The following is a 15,815-nucleotide window of genomic DNA, read 5'->3' on the forward strand; positions in this document are numbered from 1 at the left end:
TTATTGCTGCCAAATTCTGTTAACTGACCTTCAACCCAAAATAAGCAACCTTTGGAGCAGCGTCTGTAAAGTTTTATTTACTTTGTCTCATCTCCTGTACTGAGCACTACTAAGGCCTCGGAATTACTAAATACAATATTGTCACACAATGATTATTATATTACATTATACATGTACTATACATGTACCATTACAAACAGTTGACACTTTTGACCATAATACATGATTTAGTTTATTTTTTGAACAAACATTTAGATAACAGAAATCTAAATCATTGTTTATGTTTCATTACCTTGGCCATAATAGCAGCATAGGACTTATAGAGACTGTCATTTCCAAGTGTTCTGTAAATAGGGAAGACAGATGAGATAATATTAGTGAATGTCATACAATTGCAGCATTTTAAAAATGGCTATTGCTAATCCTAACGGGATCCTCACGGGATCCACTCACAATACTTAAACGCCTTGATTCCACAGTCGAATGCAGCACCACCTCGAATCACCCCTGAACAGTGCACTACAGAGCAGTCTATAGTGTGATCCTGCCCAGTGGCACTGAACATTTTTATTGACCATGCCAGCACACCTGGAATCCGGCTGATTTGACTACATCTGTATGTTAAGTGACTGCACAATTAAAAGTGCTCTCCCGCCCCTAATGTCCTTACAGTGATGTGGAGGGAAACGGTTCACTTAATGTTATTCTCTCAGATAGCATTTGAGTCTCTGCAGGATCATGATGGGATTGTCACAGAGATACCTCAATGAGATGAAAACAGTACAACAGGAATACATACTGACAAGTTTGTTTGACAAACAGCAGGTTAGGCATTACGCCAAAGAAATTGTCCCACCAAGACCAAGAGTTGTGTCCACGCATAACTTACCGGATAGAAAAATGAGTTAAAACTATTGGAATACTGTGTTATTACCAAAACTTCTATTTAAAAAGCATCTGAGAGAGAAATACATTACCAGCAAACATAACTGCAGGGTGAACCTTTATACAACTGAAACCAAGAAGATAGAAATTTCAGCCACAGATAACAAAAACACAATTGCGCTTCTGACCAATATTGACTTTTCTAGTGACCAGTAATAAAAGTAGAACAGGGTTTTCACTGCATGTGATGTTTTATAATTAACACACACACACCTCCTTTCTGTCAGGGCGCTTCGACTGAAGAGTGTAATGAGTTGTAGGAGGGGATCGATTGGTTTGGCACCGTCCTTTTCTTCTTCTCCTTCACCCCCACACCGCTCCATCGCTCTTCCCTTCTGCAGTCAAGAGAGAGAGTGAAGCCACTACTATGTGATCTTAAATGTCACACACTGACTGTCCACAGCCTCTGGTGGCTGACTAACGTTTACACACTGGCAGTTTGTTCAGGAAAACACACACTATACGGTATACACAAACACACGGTCAAGTTTATTTGCACAGTGACAAGACACAAGACAAAACTATATTTATTTGGAACTTTGCTACATCTACATATAATTACAGTAAAGGGCCTGGATGTTAGAACTTTTTCAAAGAAAGAGTAAGAGAGTAAAAAAACATAATTACACAATAAAGCGTACGCAAGTCAGATCACAACTGTCAACTTGACCACAGTTGACTTTTTAAGGAGCTTCAGTGCCAGGGAGTGTGCCCTACTGGCAGCACTTACTCCATGTTGTAAAAGCTCCTTAATTCTGCCAATCCCATCTGTACGATATGTACTGATTCTAACCAGCATTTAAGAATGTTGTGTTCACACAAAAAATAAAAAAAAATAGGAAAACTAAAAACAAAATCAAGTACACTAAAATATGCATATTCAGTTCGCTTAGGAGTGATGACCAAATTGTGCATGGTGGTGAGAACGCTTTAATATTATTTATTTCCAAATTTGCAAACAGCAGTGGCATCTTGTATCACTTCTTATTGGTACAAAATGGTAAAGTATGTTAATTTCATGTATACTGCAAAAGTAGCATCATGCAGTATTAATATATTTTGAATTTGGTGCAGCAAAGGAGGTGGGATTTGTACACAACCTAGAGGGTGTGCTGCCTAAAAAGCTCAACTGAGGGCAAGAAAATAGCCTTAGCCGCAGCCTTGATCACAGAAACAAAAGTTAAAACTGCAATAAATATGTTCATCAAAAGCAACTGTGGGCCATATTTAAGGTGCATTCACATTTGTCATGACAGATATAGGTTATAGACGGAAAAGTGGCATTTTGTGTTTCTCGCTGATCAAAAAAGGAGTGTTTTAACTCTTGTATGTTACAGAATTATTTTTAACAACTGATGTCAATATGGCTTGTGTTTCCACTTACAGCTAAATCCTCCACAAGCTTCTCCTCAAAGCTGTGGTCCTCAGCTGATATCCAGGATTTATTGTAGCCTTGGAGGAACAGATTGACAGCCCTGTGCCTGGAGAGATAGAGGAAAGTGTGAAGAGACAAAAACAGATTTGCATTTGTCCTGTTATGAGATTGAAAATCAGGCAGTATAGAAGGAAACTATTAAACAAGCTCTGATTAAAACAATTATTACTCATTCATCAAGGTTTCTTATGCCCTTCCAAGGTGGTGATTATTACATCCACTAGAGAGTAAAGCGTGTTAGACCCAAATGATAATCACATCAACAAAACACTATTCCTATATCACATACAAACCACATGCAGCTACAGGGTTTTCATATGCTAATATATTTGCTCCCTTTAGACCTGACATAGCTGTGCCTAATTACGTTTTACATTACCTCTCCATCACAGTAAGGCAAGGCAAGTTTATTTGTATAGCACAATTTAACAACAAGGTAATTCAAAGTGCTTTACATAAAACATAAAAGCAACAGGGAAATATGTAAAAGTTTAAAAGCAAAATATAATAAAAGTTACAGTGTTACTATCAGGGTTAAAAGAGTAAAATGGAAAATAATAAAAAGCTAAAAACAAAGACAAAGAAAACAGGACAGTAAAAGTTACAGTGCAAGTTATCAGTAAAAAGAAAAATCTTAAATATTTAATTAAAAGCAATGGTAAAAAGAAAAGTCTTCAGTCTTAATTTAAAAGAACTGACTGTTTCAGCAGACCTGCAGTTATCTGGGAGTTTGTTCCAAATATACGGAGCATAATAACTGAACGCTGCTTTTCCTTGTTTAGTTTTGACTCTGGGGACAGAAAGACCTGAGAGGTCTGGATGGTTCGTAACGAAGCAGAAGATCGGAAATGTATTTTGGCCCTAAACCATTTAGTGCTTTATAAACTAACAGCAGGATTTTGAAATCAATTCTTTGACATACAGGAAGCCAATGTAAAGACCTCAGAACTGGAGTGATGTGGATCCTCCTTTTTGGTCTTAGTGAGGACTCGAGCAGCAGCGTTCTGAATCAGCTGCAGCTGTCTGATGGATTTCTTAGGGAGCCCTGTAACGACGCTGTTACAGTAGTTAAGTCGACTGAAGATAAATGCATGGATAAGCTTTTCCAGGTTCTGCTGAGACATAAATCCTTTAATCCTGGCACATCCAATCGTTGACCTGCTCAATACAGTTACTCAGCGCCTGTATGGGATCATAGTCCCCTGGTGAAATGGTTATGTAAATCTGTGTGTCATCTGCATAATTATGGAAACATATTTTGTTGTTTTTCATAATCTGAGCCAGTGGAAGCATGTAAATGTTAAACAAAAGAGGTCCCAGAATGGAGCCTTGGGGAACTCCACGTGTAATTTTTGTCAGCTCAGGTGTGTGATTACCTATAGACACAAAGTAGTCCCTGTCCTTTAAGTAGGATTCAAACCAGTTTAGTACTGTGCCAGAAAGTCCAACTCAGTTTTCAAGTCTGTCTAGTAATATGTTGTGGTCGACCGTGTCGAATGCAGCACTGAGATCCAATAATACTAAGACTGAAATTCTGCCACTGTCAGTGTTTAAATGGATGTCATTGAAGACCTTAACAAGAGCTGTCTCAGTGCTGTGGTGTGGTCGAAAACCTGACTGGAAGACATCAAAACAGTTATTTAGTGCCAAGAAAGCACTAAGCTGTTGAAAAACAGCCTTTTCAATGATTTTACTTAAAAATGGGAGATTTGATATGGGCCTATAATTGCTCATTAGTGAACTGTCTAGATTGCTCTTTTTTAAGAGTGGCTTAATGACTGCAGTTTTCATGGCCTGTGGGAAAAAACCTGAGAGGAGAGACATGTTTACAATTTGTAGTAAATCTGAGGCCATGCATTTAGACACATTTTTGAAAAAACCTGTTGGCAGAATATCAAGGCAACATGAGGAGGATTTCAGATGTTGCATTATGTCCTCCAGGTTTTTATGGTTAATAGAATCAAATTGTCTCGTGCTATATGAATTGTTTTGAAGTGGACACAGGGACAAGACATATCCTGTTACTGACATGGAGGCACTGATTGCTTGTCTAATTGTTTGAATTTTGTCTGTGAAGAAGGAAGCAAATTCATTGCAGGCCCTGGTGGATAGAAGTTCAGAGGCTACAGACACAGGAGGGTTGGTTAGCCTGTCGACAGTAGCAAACAGGGCACGTGCATTATTAGTGTTTTTGGTGATGATGTCAGAGAAGAAGGACCGCCTTGCATTTCTCAGCTCTAAATTATAAATGCGAAGTCTCTCTTTATAGATGTCATAATGAACCTGGAGATTTGTTTTCTCTCTTTTTTGAGTTCTAACCAGCGTGGCATTTCTCCGTGGAGATCTTCTCTTACCAGAGACCACCTTCACCTTGGCTGGTGCAATGGCATCAATAACATTTGTAATTTTAGAACTGAAATCATCTACAAGCTCATTCACTGAGACCTGTGAGAGGGCGGGTGTCGAGGAGAAAGCCTCAATAAATTTTTCACTAGTGTTTTCAGTGATATGCTGTTTTGTGATTACCTCTGTTTGTACATTTGTGTGCACGCAGATAGCACTCTCAAAGAAAACACAGGAATGATCAGAGAGAGCAACATCAGTCACCACAACTTTGGAAATGTCCAGACCCTTGGAGATGACCAAGTCCAAAGTGTGCCCCTTATTGTGCGTGGGCTTCGACACATGCTGAGTCAGTCCATAATTATCAAGAACACAAAACAGTTCTTTAGTCCCTCTTTCCTGGGGGTTGTCAACATGGATGTTAAAATCACCAACAATAACCACACAGCCAAAGTCAATACAGACTATAGACAGCAGTTCAAAGTCATCAAAAAAGTTTGACAGTATTTAGGGGGCCTGTAGATATTTAGAAAAATAGCTCGAGAAGAGGAATTCAGCTGAAGAGCCACATATTCAAAAGAAGCAAAATTCCCATAAGACAGTAGTGTCACCTGCACAATGCAGAGCTTCCATTCAGATGCTTCAATAGGTCTGTAGTTCTATGGTGCTACTGCTCAAGTTCAAAAAGCATATACACCGTTTCTCTATATCTTTTTAAAGATAAGTTTTTGGGCTTCTGGATTTATTTGATGGGAATAGCTGAAGAGAGACAGGAAATATGGAAGATAGAGACGGGGGGATGACAATAAGGAAAAGGCTGCAGGCTGGACTCAAACCCCAGCTGCTGCAGTGAGGACTCTGCTTTGTACATGGGCGCTCACATCTACCAGGTGAGCTATCGGGCGATGACCATTTCTTAATTTGAACTTGTCAAAAGTTGTTTTCCAGGGCAAAGAAAGGAATCCAACAAAATATGATGAAATTATGGTTTTCCCTGACTCATATTGTGCTTGTCAGCAGATCAAGACAAAGACCTCAATTAATGGATCAAGCAACAAATTACTGTGATTTAAAACAATCACTTAAAGGCTAACTTGTCGGTTACCCTTAATTAATTACCACTGTTTTTCCTACCTCTTTTTACTCTTCATTTTGATGCCCAACTGTTAACATTTTGATGCATAACTTCAGAGTGTCTGAAAACACTACTCCAACAAAAGACCATACAACCCACATGGCATTTCATTAGAACATCTCCCTCTGACAAGGCTCATTCAGTGCAAAATGTTCACTAAATTGGTTAATGAGAAATTAACTTGAGCACTAATAGCACTTTTGTGAGTGCAACACTTCTAAATTTACATAATGTGTTTGTACCTGGGTAGGTTGTAGAGGGGAGCCATCCTTAGGCAGGCCACCACTGCTCGTTTCCTCTGTTTGGATAAGACCTTGTGCCACGCAGGTTTTTTACTTTTCTGCGGGTGTTCCACCTGAACCCAAAACCAAAGATAGATAACAGTAACAAGACAGTGCAAATGAGCCTCCATTGATGTAAGGGGTTTTAAAGTTAGCTGTTGTACTGCAGAGGATCACCTTCAGGCATCTGTCTTGCAGTCATCATGCATTAGCACTGCAGGTATTACTTTCTTGAATGCTACACATTCTGCATACAGTAGTGTTTGTAATATAAACACACCCAAGTTTTTTATCCCATAACAGCTGAAAAGGAAGCTAATCCTAACGTGTGTTAACACTGCACACTGTGTGCGGTAGTTTGTTTTTGATGACTGAGGAAGGTTGCATTCAATGATGAGAAGTCACTTTATTTAAAGAGGAAAACTGTACTCAGAGTTTTCATCAGGGATTTTTAGAGAACATAATAATAAGACTTCAACATAAGACTTTATCAAAGGCCAATGTGAGGAGAAAACATACATATGATCATATCCTCTACTGAAGGGGGAGATGTCTGTAGACCATCCTAAAATTTGAGATTCAAACGCACTCTGTGCAAGCTACATTTGTTACGTAACAAATTTGAAAGCCGATCGCTGTCTAGCAAACACCACCGCCAAAGAAACCTGAAACCTCCAGTGCAGAGAGGACTTGTCAGTACAGAGTGAGAGTTTGCACTGGCATAGTGAAAGTTTTGACAGAAAACATGGCAGTGTGCAGTTTTTGGATGTAAACTGGACCCTGGAGCCTCCTTCCACTATCTACTACGTGATAACAATGTGAACACACTGTAACATGGTATAATTATTTTATGTTTTACAACCACTAACGCTGTGTCAGCCACTGTCAGTTAAAATCTAACAAGCTAAGAAACAACATAAACAAATGAAAGACGTTAACTAAACTTACCATTCTGATACATCTGCTAGTCACTGATTTTGGTGCACAAGAGACTCTGGGTCTGACTGAGGCTCAAACATGTAAGTTATTCTTTTAGCTACAGTGATGTCATGCATGCTCGAACACAACAAGGTGTGCCTTTTTGAGTGTGTGGTGAAGACTTTGGAGTTGATATTTATCTTCCTTTTGCAGTACATAAGTCAACATGTCATCGGATTACATTTCAGTGCTATATCAAATTTACTTATCAAAATCTTAAAATATGTCATTATTTGCTCATCCTATGGGTGGTTAATATATTGACTACTCATAATGGCTATGTTGAAAATCATAATATTGACGTGAATGTTACTTACTACATTGTAACGTGTGAATATTTGTCCTAGAAGTGGCATATTTGTGACTACTTGTGAGAAAAAATAAAGAAATCATCAATCTGACTGCTAATAAATGAATGGACAGATTTTACTTAATGTCTTGGTGCCCATGGCTTCTGCCTGACTGGATCTTTTCCAGAACAACTCTTCACACACAGCACTCGTCTCCCATGGCTCTGTAATTTTAAAAAATCCATATTTGAAGCTGCCATCCTCATTTTTCATTAGATGATGGATCGTGTAGGTCTCTGCACTACACCACTTCACCATGGTTATGGGCTGGCACAGACGAAAATAGAAAGATTTCAAGTGCAATCTCAATCACCTCTTTGTTTGCACCTCCAGCAGAATATGTGTGTGTGAAAGAATGGCTGAATCTCTCCAATGTTTCCTCTAATGCTAGCCATCTTGATGCACACTGCTCTTTCACCGGTCAACATAGCACAAGCAGCAGTGGAGAACAGGTGTTAATTATAATATTAACAATGGCTCTGTTGTGTCCCAGTAAGCAATGACAGTGTAAATGGAATTCAGCCATCACTGATTTCATTATTAGGGCCCGAGCACAAACTCTGCGAGGTCCCTATTGAAAATGAAGGAATTATTTTCTTTCTTTCTTTCTTTCTATCGATAAGTAACCTCAATTTGGGGGGCATAAACATACTGTAAAACTCACCAAATTTGCACATAATTCAGGCGTGGCAAAATTTTTTAGATTTTATGGGTTTCGCACATGGGTGTGGCAAAATGGCTTGCTAGCGCACCCTACAGAGCAGCCCCCGGACTAAGTTTTACATATGTGTATGAAATTTCTGTGATACGTGTATCATGTCGAGACGTACAAAAAGCCTCTTAGAGCCATTGCCTAAACCCAACAGGAAGTCAGCCATTTTGGATATAATGGACATTTTGGGTGATTTACACACTCCGTACTTTAACGAACTCCTCCTAGGGATTTAGTCCATTTGCCTCCAATTTCTGCTGTGCCTTTTAAAGGCATTGACAATGAAAAGTTGTGCTATCTGTGAGTTTTCATCAATGTGCATGTCCATGGCGTGGCATCCAAAATTGATGATTAGCTGTGAAACAGGAAGTTGTTATAACTTCAGTGTGCATGCTCAGATCTACACCAACACATCCATATGCCAACAAACACATAATGTCATAGCGCCTCCTGCTGGCAACAGAAAGTGTCAAGTTTTACGCTGTTATGTACTACTCCCAACATACTTACCTCACCTGCTTCAAAACAGTCCAAAAAAAACATTGATGAAGCTATGTTGTGAATCTTGTGAGTTTTTGGATAATGGCGTGTCCTTGACGTGGCGTCAAAATTCGTTGCTTTGCCATGACACAGGAAGTTGTTGTAACTTCAGTGTACATGCTCACATCTGCACAAAACTTTACGTGCATAACTGTCCCGCCCCGAACACATCTACACGCCAATATTCATTTATAGTCATAGCGCCAAGTGCTACGTAGTTCCACAAAGGGGACACAGGAAGTGACGTATAACACCTTCATGCAGCGTCCCAAGGGCGTAGCAAATTCACACCCGCACCAGCCCCAGAATATGCAACGCGGCCGCCTCACACCCCAATGCCCTACACGTGCGAGGGCCCGCCCAACGCTGCTTGCAGCTTTAATTATCTTTGCTTTTCCTAAAGTGACATGTCAGCATGTGTTCCATAAAAAAGGCCTCCAAAAAACATAAATATGGCCTACAAAAAATTGCCTTCTTGCCTCTAAGTTGACAGAAAAAGTGACAACTGTTGATTTATTTGTGGCGGCCTGTCACAATGTCAACACTGATCGACACATATTGATTTTCGATATTTTTTACTTTTGAAAATGGGTAAATCGTATTTCATTGCAGAGCTTCACACAGTGCATGGATTCGCTCAGCCCCCCACTTACTTGCTTGCTCACGCTCTCTCTCATAAACACATTGACAATAGGCCTGGGCCAGTTATCAGTGGTATATCGCCGTAAGAAGAAGTCAAGATTTCAAAACCACTAAATTATTCCGATACCGTTGCTACTGTATCAGCTGTATTTTTGTGTCTCTTCAAAGACGGTGCAGGAATCCTGCAGGTTGTGTGAAGCGTAGACAGTGACATGACCCCATCATGTTGGGGCGAGCAGTCAGTCACCTGTGTGCAGGATAGCCGAAGGAGGGGAGCCCCTGAACATTTTCCTCTGTCGAAAAAGACATATTTAATATCCCATCTACGGGAGCACCACCCAGCAATCTTTGCTAAATTTAAGGTAACATTATCTTGAAATGAACATTTGCAACAAGCTACGAGAGTTAGCGTCTTTAGCACTGTTGAAATAAATACTATTGGCTTGCTAATGAGGCAGATGAAGATGAAGAGTACTACGTTTCTGAAACCATTATATTTTTACCTAAGGTTATTATACCAGCCCATGCCTAATTGACAAAAGACCCATCAAACCATGATGCGCTGGAGGAAGAATTGCCCGCAGAGAAGATTCCTGAATCAATCCACAGCTGAATGGTATCATGAATTTGCTGCACAGATTTGTCCAAAACTAGTGCTTTTAAGTTATTGCTGATAAGTTAGTCTCTATGTTCTTAACACAAAGCAAGCCTTCTCAGAGACCCATCTTCAAATAAATTATTAGCAAGCATACAGCTGAGTTGTCGAGGTAGCATGCTATACATAGTTGCTAGTCAATATTAATCGCAATAATAGTAATAATGTTTTTATATTGCTTTAAAAGCTCACCTGATCCAGGTAATATAGGACTCTAGCTATTTCCAAAATCTTTTCTACAGTCCTTTGGGTGTGAGTGATGGCCCCTAGTTGGCTCAGGTGTTCTGCATGAAGGGTCTCCTGCCTCAAGAAGTTTGACGCCTGTAAAGAGAAAAGAGAATGGCACTGTTTTGGGGGTTTTTTTGCCTGTATTTCAACCATTCAATTAAATATATTTTTAGAAAGGCTGCTAGAACACATGAAAGAATAAATGAGGGACTTGGTTTGAAATGGGTAGGCTAATAAACATCATTAAGGAATCAAAAGTCATTGTTCTGAATCTTACTTTCCTTGTTGCCTTTAAATACCTTGCTTGAATTCTCATACGATCAACAACTGATTATTTAACTGAAAATAATAACTGATTTGCATACAACCAACAAAGGAAGGGCTGTGCAAAAATGATAGAAATTCTGTTTAAAAGTTTGTCTATGCTAATGACAAAGCAGAATTTATGCTTTTATCATCATTGACTTATGAATAAACATATTTATCACTGACTCATAAACAAACAAATATTGCATGCATACTCTGTGTCTCTGGTGAACAATGAGTCACTGGCTGAGATTATTAAAACAGCTTTGGATTTTATAGGCTATAAGAGTATTCTTCAGTTTAATTTACCACACACTTATTTGGCATGTCAATGAATATGCAGAATTGGAACGCACAAAAGAGAAAAGATATGCACTTAATTTACACTCTAGGAATTCATAAAACCAATATGCTTTTTCTTGTCATTTGCACTTAATTTCATCTTTAAGGATTTTCTTTAATTTTGTACTGTAAGAATCTTTTTTTTCCCGTGCAAATAAAAAGAAACAAAACCCCCAAAAATGTGTTGTAATACAGCTTACTCTAATTGAAAATACTTAAATACTATACAAATATTATTACACAAGAATGAAAATGCAGTGACAGCCTTTACCTGACTCTGAAGATGTAAAAGGCAATTGAAAACTTGCTCTCGAATCTCATCTTCAGTTTTCTTCTATGGAAAGCAAATAATGACCATTAAACATTAAAAATACATACCAGACACGTAATTTAAGAAACTCACCTTCGGTGGTTTTGTCATGCTGTGGACTGCATTAATGCTGGTATTGTCCACATTTCCAACTGACCTGAGTGAAGCTGTTCTTAGCCAATGTGATAAGGCTCTGGTCACTTGGAAGACAAACCCTGAGTCCCACAGGGAGCAGTCTCTTCATGGAAGCCACAATAAGAGAGGTGTGTGTAGAATAACGATCCCCCTTCCTCTTTATCATCCTCTTTTCATGGTCGAACTTAATATTAGAAAACCATGAACATAAATAAATTTTTTGAGACTTTGACCGTAATGAAATGAACAGAAAGTTGTGAACTCATAATTTGGGAGAAATGTGACCAGTGAGTGAACACTTTGAGTCAACTGTTTTGTGGTTACCTTTGAACTAAAAGTAGTGTCTGATGTAAAGACATTTCATTATATCATAAGGTCAATTTAGAAAAATGTCTGACCTTGGACATTTTGTAATTGTTGACCAAGAAAGCCAAGTTGTTGATCTCATGTTGGACTACATAGTTCTGTTCCTCCCATTTGAAATTCTGTTGTAGCAAGCACAGGTGAAGATAAAAATGCATGGTTTATGGGGTACATTATTCAGATGGATAGTAATGACATTAGAAGAATAAGTAAAAACACTATTATGTGTCATCCTCACATGAGATTTGGCCCAGAACATAAAGACCTCTGCCACCATGCTGAACAGCTGCTCAGCATCAGGGTTTGACTTTTTCAGCCAGCTGGCTCTGAGACAAGACAGACCAAAACATATCCCATTATGATCGCTGAATTTATTCCTGTAAATTTATTCCTGTAAATTTAAACATATGCCTTAAATAAAAACAAAATTAACCACTCAAATCCATGAATCTTACTCTTTTCGCAAAAAAATGCTCTACTGTTTACAACAGGCCAACAGTTATTTACTTGAAGGCCTTTTCTCAATGTTTTACCATTTCAACAAACACTAATGTAAAATTTGGTGTTCAAAAGGTTTCTGAAGAACTTTAGAAGTCATGTGATAATTACCGAGTAATGTCAATCTAAAATATATTAAAATAAGTTTCACTTTCCATTGAGTTCAAATTACTCCTGGAGCTTTTGGACTCACAAAATAAACTTGTCTCTCCACTAAGCTTCTTGGTAGCATGCCTTACCGATTAGAATCCACAAATGGGATGAGGAGGGGATAGAAGGCATAGAGGTCTCGCACCAGCACAGTGAACTTCTCCTGTATCTGCAATTCTGCTTCGGCGATATCACACCCTTCTGCTTTCATGTGCTCCTCCTCCAGCAGCAGGCATTCGGCCCTCTTCCTCAGCTTCTCCATCAGTGGCAGGAAGTGGCTCTTTAACAGCTCAGTGCGGGCTTCGCGTATGATTGGCTGAGAAAACACTGAAGGAATAAAAAAAAACTCTTAATGGTGGAAAAAAAGGAGAATAAAATGCAAAACTGATGTGGAATAAAGACATCCACACACAACAATCACAGTTCTGCGCATGACTACAATACCTGCCAGCTGTTTCATCCAGTCACCCTGGCTAGCACCCACATGGTTGTGGATAATACGAAGGATATGGCCAAGTAGGTCGCTAGCATGCTGAGGAATGATAGTGGAGCAAATTGGACTGTCTGGCTGGCCGTCAGGGCCCCAGCGACACCAAAGGGACATGTAGCTGCACAGCATGGGTAAGGTGACCTCCGTGACATGGATGTAGTGGGCCTGGCGAGCTCCGGCACCAGCGCCTGCCAACTCCTCCACTTCCCCTAGAGCCTGTTCCAGAGAAGGTAAGAGAGGAAACATGTCCTCCACCTGATCTGGCAGCCCCAGGTCTAACAGAAACAGATAAGTAAAAATAACGCTGAGAAAACAGAAGGGTTAAGTTGCAGGGGTAAGAGTTATTCAAGACGCCCAAGATTAAACGGACAAGACTGATATATATATATATATATATATATATATATATATATATATCTCAGTGTGTTTGTTTATTACCTTCTCTCTCAATAGCACTCATAGTGTTGTAGATGAAGTAAGGGTTGTTTAGGTCTAGGGCTGGCTCCAGGAAGCACACCGGAAAAGTCCCAGTCAGGGCTGCCAGACAAGCGCCTGCCATTGGCCTCTGTCTGTATGAAAACGCTGTGTTACAACACAGACATGGGACTGCCTAATCTTACAAATCTTATTAACCTCTTTGGGGTAGGATTGCTAGTGCAAGTTTACTTGCCAGTTATTCTTTTGTATGTCATGTTAAAAATGTTAATTTCACAAATCATGCATTTCATCATTTCTATGATCAAGTATTGTATGTCCAGTATGCACAGAATATGGTACCATTTTGAACCAAAAGGTTATGTGAAAATAAATGGACAGATACTAAATAAGAGAATTAAACATGATTAAAAGAAGATATTGTCATTAGCACAAACTCTTAAATCACACAGCAGGCAGTACCCTTCCATGTAGATGCTGCTACTGGTGCCAAGAGAGTAGAGGCTGTTGAGGATTCTGCAACAGTACACCTGGATCCTCCCCACTAGAAAGACAAGATGATGGTTAAAGCTGAGATCGACTTTCAGAAACAATCAAGAACAGCTGACAGCATTGAGTCACACAGAAATGGACAAGCTAAGCTTGATGGCTGCTGATTCAGGTAATGAATGATTCTTGTCAGAATATTAGTGAAGGAGGCAATATGCTCCTGCTGCTCTGTGGCCATGAGGAGACACTTAATGAGACCTGGTTTAAAAGATGTGGAAGTTAGGAAGTTGAGGGGAGGGTGTCCCTGAGTGATTCAGGGGCGTGGAAACCAGCTGTTCCAGCTCCATAGCATATGGAGGGAAACAAATGAGACGAGAGAAAACACCTGTGCCGGTGGTTTTAATTTTACTATTGTGAGATAACACAGGGAGGTATGTTTACTGCCTGTAACTGTGCATTTTGGGGTGTAAGAGTCTTACACCCTAAATTTCAGACATGTGTAATTACAGACTCTGTAATTTCAGACATTCTACCTTCACAGTGGCTTGCATCAAGATAGCCCTTACCCAGGAGGTCCACTCCATAGTTTTGGATGCTGAGATGATGAAAGAGGGAAGTGAGGGTGGGGAGAAGAATGGAGGTTGTGTAGCTGACAACTCTGGCCATTCCCCTAGCCTGTTGAGTCCTACTCTGAGGCAAACAGACCAAGGTCACAGAAAGGTTTTCTACAGTCATCTCCAGATCAGCTGCAGCTGCCTCAAAGAATGAATGCAGAGATGCTTGGATAGACTCTGGGGCTGACTTCATTAATGTCCTAGGGCCAAAGAGTAAGAACATTTTAGGGTTTTTTTGTCACAAGGAATAACATCTGGATAAACTGTATATGTAATTTTAAGAGTAAGTAATAAATTTAATTATATAATATTTATTGATTTGATTCTACAAAAACAGATAATGTAAAAGGAAATATGTTAAATAAGAAATGTAGAAAACGTCATGCTTCAGAGGCATTGTCCTCAGGGAGAAAAAGTGGTATCAACCACAATTAGATGGCATCAGTGTATCAGTGGCTCAATTACACCAGTCATCTCATCTTCAGACATGGTAGTATGACACTGATGTGACCGCAGGCAGAGCGAGGAGATCGATTTAGGCACAGTGTGACAGTAGTGCCATCTAGCTACCTGGCATCCAGAGCCTGAGCCAAAACATGGAGGCAGCTGGCAAATGATGAGGCTTCGTTTCCTAGGAAAACCCACACAAGAAAGCAAAGATGAAAACTGCACTAAACAGACACAACCATGGACAACCAAAGAGCAAACCAAGGAAGCAACAAAAAACAAGAACAAGTTCTTGTTTTTTCAACAACTTCTGAATAAAGTTTATTTCCACACCATCCTTACCAAAGAGTGAGATCCTGTGTCTTACCAGAGCTGCAAGCTTACAAAAGAGGCTAGATGTGAGGAGAAAAGACAAGTGAAGTAATGAGGAGGTGGGAGTGGAAAAAGTAATTATAGGACACAAAATCAGAAGAATGGCAGTACAGAAGAGGAGGCTTCTACTGTTAAAAAAGAAATAACTTAAATAAAACTGTTCAATTATGCAAAACATGCCTGAGGAATTGCCCCATAACAATGTGATGTGCAAGAGAATAAGAACATTTTGTTAGTGTAATCAACATACTGCATGTTTTGTTGGAACTGACACAAACCTTGCAATCATCTCCTTTTCTTTTTTTGAGGCATGGCTTCTATTAACACTTGAGAGCGAAGTGGACAGGAAATACAGACGGTGGCTCTTTATATATTGTTCCAAAAGAGGAAGGACAACCTGCAGAATGGAGTAATAAGACAGTGGTCACACTTTTCATTTGCTGCCTCCTTAGATGCAGAGCTGTGTGTGGGAAGCCTTTATTCATGTCTTGATGGCAATAGACACGCCTACATGGATTTCAAAATGGTTAAACATATTACACAGCACAAAGAGTTTTACTTTGAGGGGTTGCCCATGGAAACAATCTAACAAAAAATTTAAATTAAAATTGGATGGCTTG

General features: G+C 39.5%; 1 protein-coding gene across 1 annotated transcript in view; it reads right to left on the reverse strand.

Moving 5' to 3' along the window:
* The window catches only part of ryr2b (ryanodine receptor 2b (cardiac)), an 88,625-nt gene that overhangs the window by 25,315 nt on the left and 47,495 nt on the right, over positions 1 to 15,815 (reverse strand). Inside the window, 17 exon segments of the mRNA XM_038737678.1 lie at positions 293 to 344; positions 1,159 to 1,280; positions 2,330 to 2,426; positions 6,101 to 6,213; positions 10,209 to 10,337; positions 11,164 to 11,226; positions 11,360 to 11,521; positions 11,736 to 11,822; positions 11,939 to 12,026; positions 12,438 to 12,675; positions 12,793 to 13,113; positions 13,277 to 13,407; positions 13,736 to 13,817; positions 14,329 to 14,576; positions 14,947 to 15,007; positions 15,166 to 15,215; positions 15,474 to 15,592. Of these exon segments, the coding sequence (XP_038593606.1) occupies positions 293 to 344; positions 1,159 to 1,280; positions 2,330 to 2,426; positions 6,101 to 6,213; positions 10,209 to 10,337; positions 11,164 to 11,226; positions 11,360 to 11,521; positions 11,736 to 11,822; positions 11,939 to 12,026; positions 12,438 to 12,675; positions 12,793 to 13,113; positions 13,277 to 13,407; positions 13,736 to 13,817; positions 14,329 to 14,576; positions 14,947 to 15,007; positions 15,166 to 15,215; positions 15,474 to 15,592 (2,163 nt within the window).

Source organism: Micropterus salmoides, unplaced genomic scaffold (assembly GCF_014851395.1).
Source record: "Micropterus salmoides isolate LMB-PRFRI ecotype aquatic unplaced genomic scaffold, ASM1485139v1 Ms_hic_scaffold_22, whole genome shotgun sequence".
Taxonomy (NCBI): domain Eukaryota; kingdom Metazoa; phylum Chordata; class Actinopteri; order Centrarchiformes; family Centrarchidae; genus Micropterus; species Micropterus salmoides.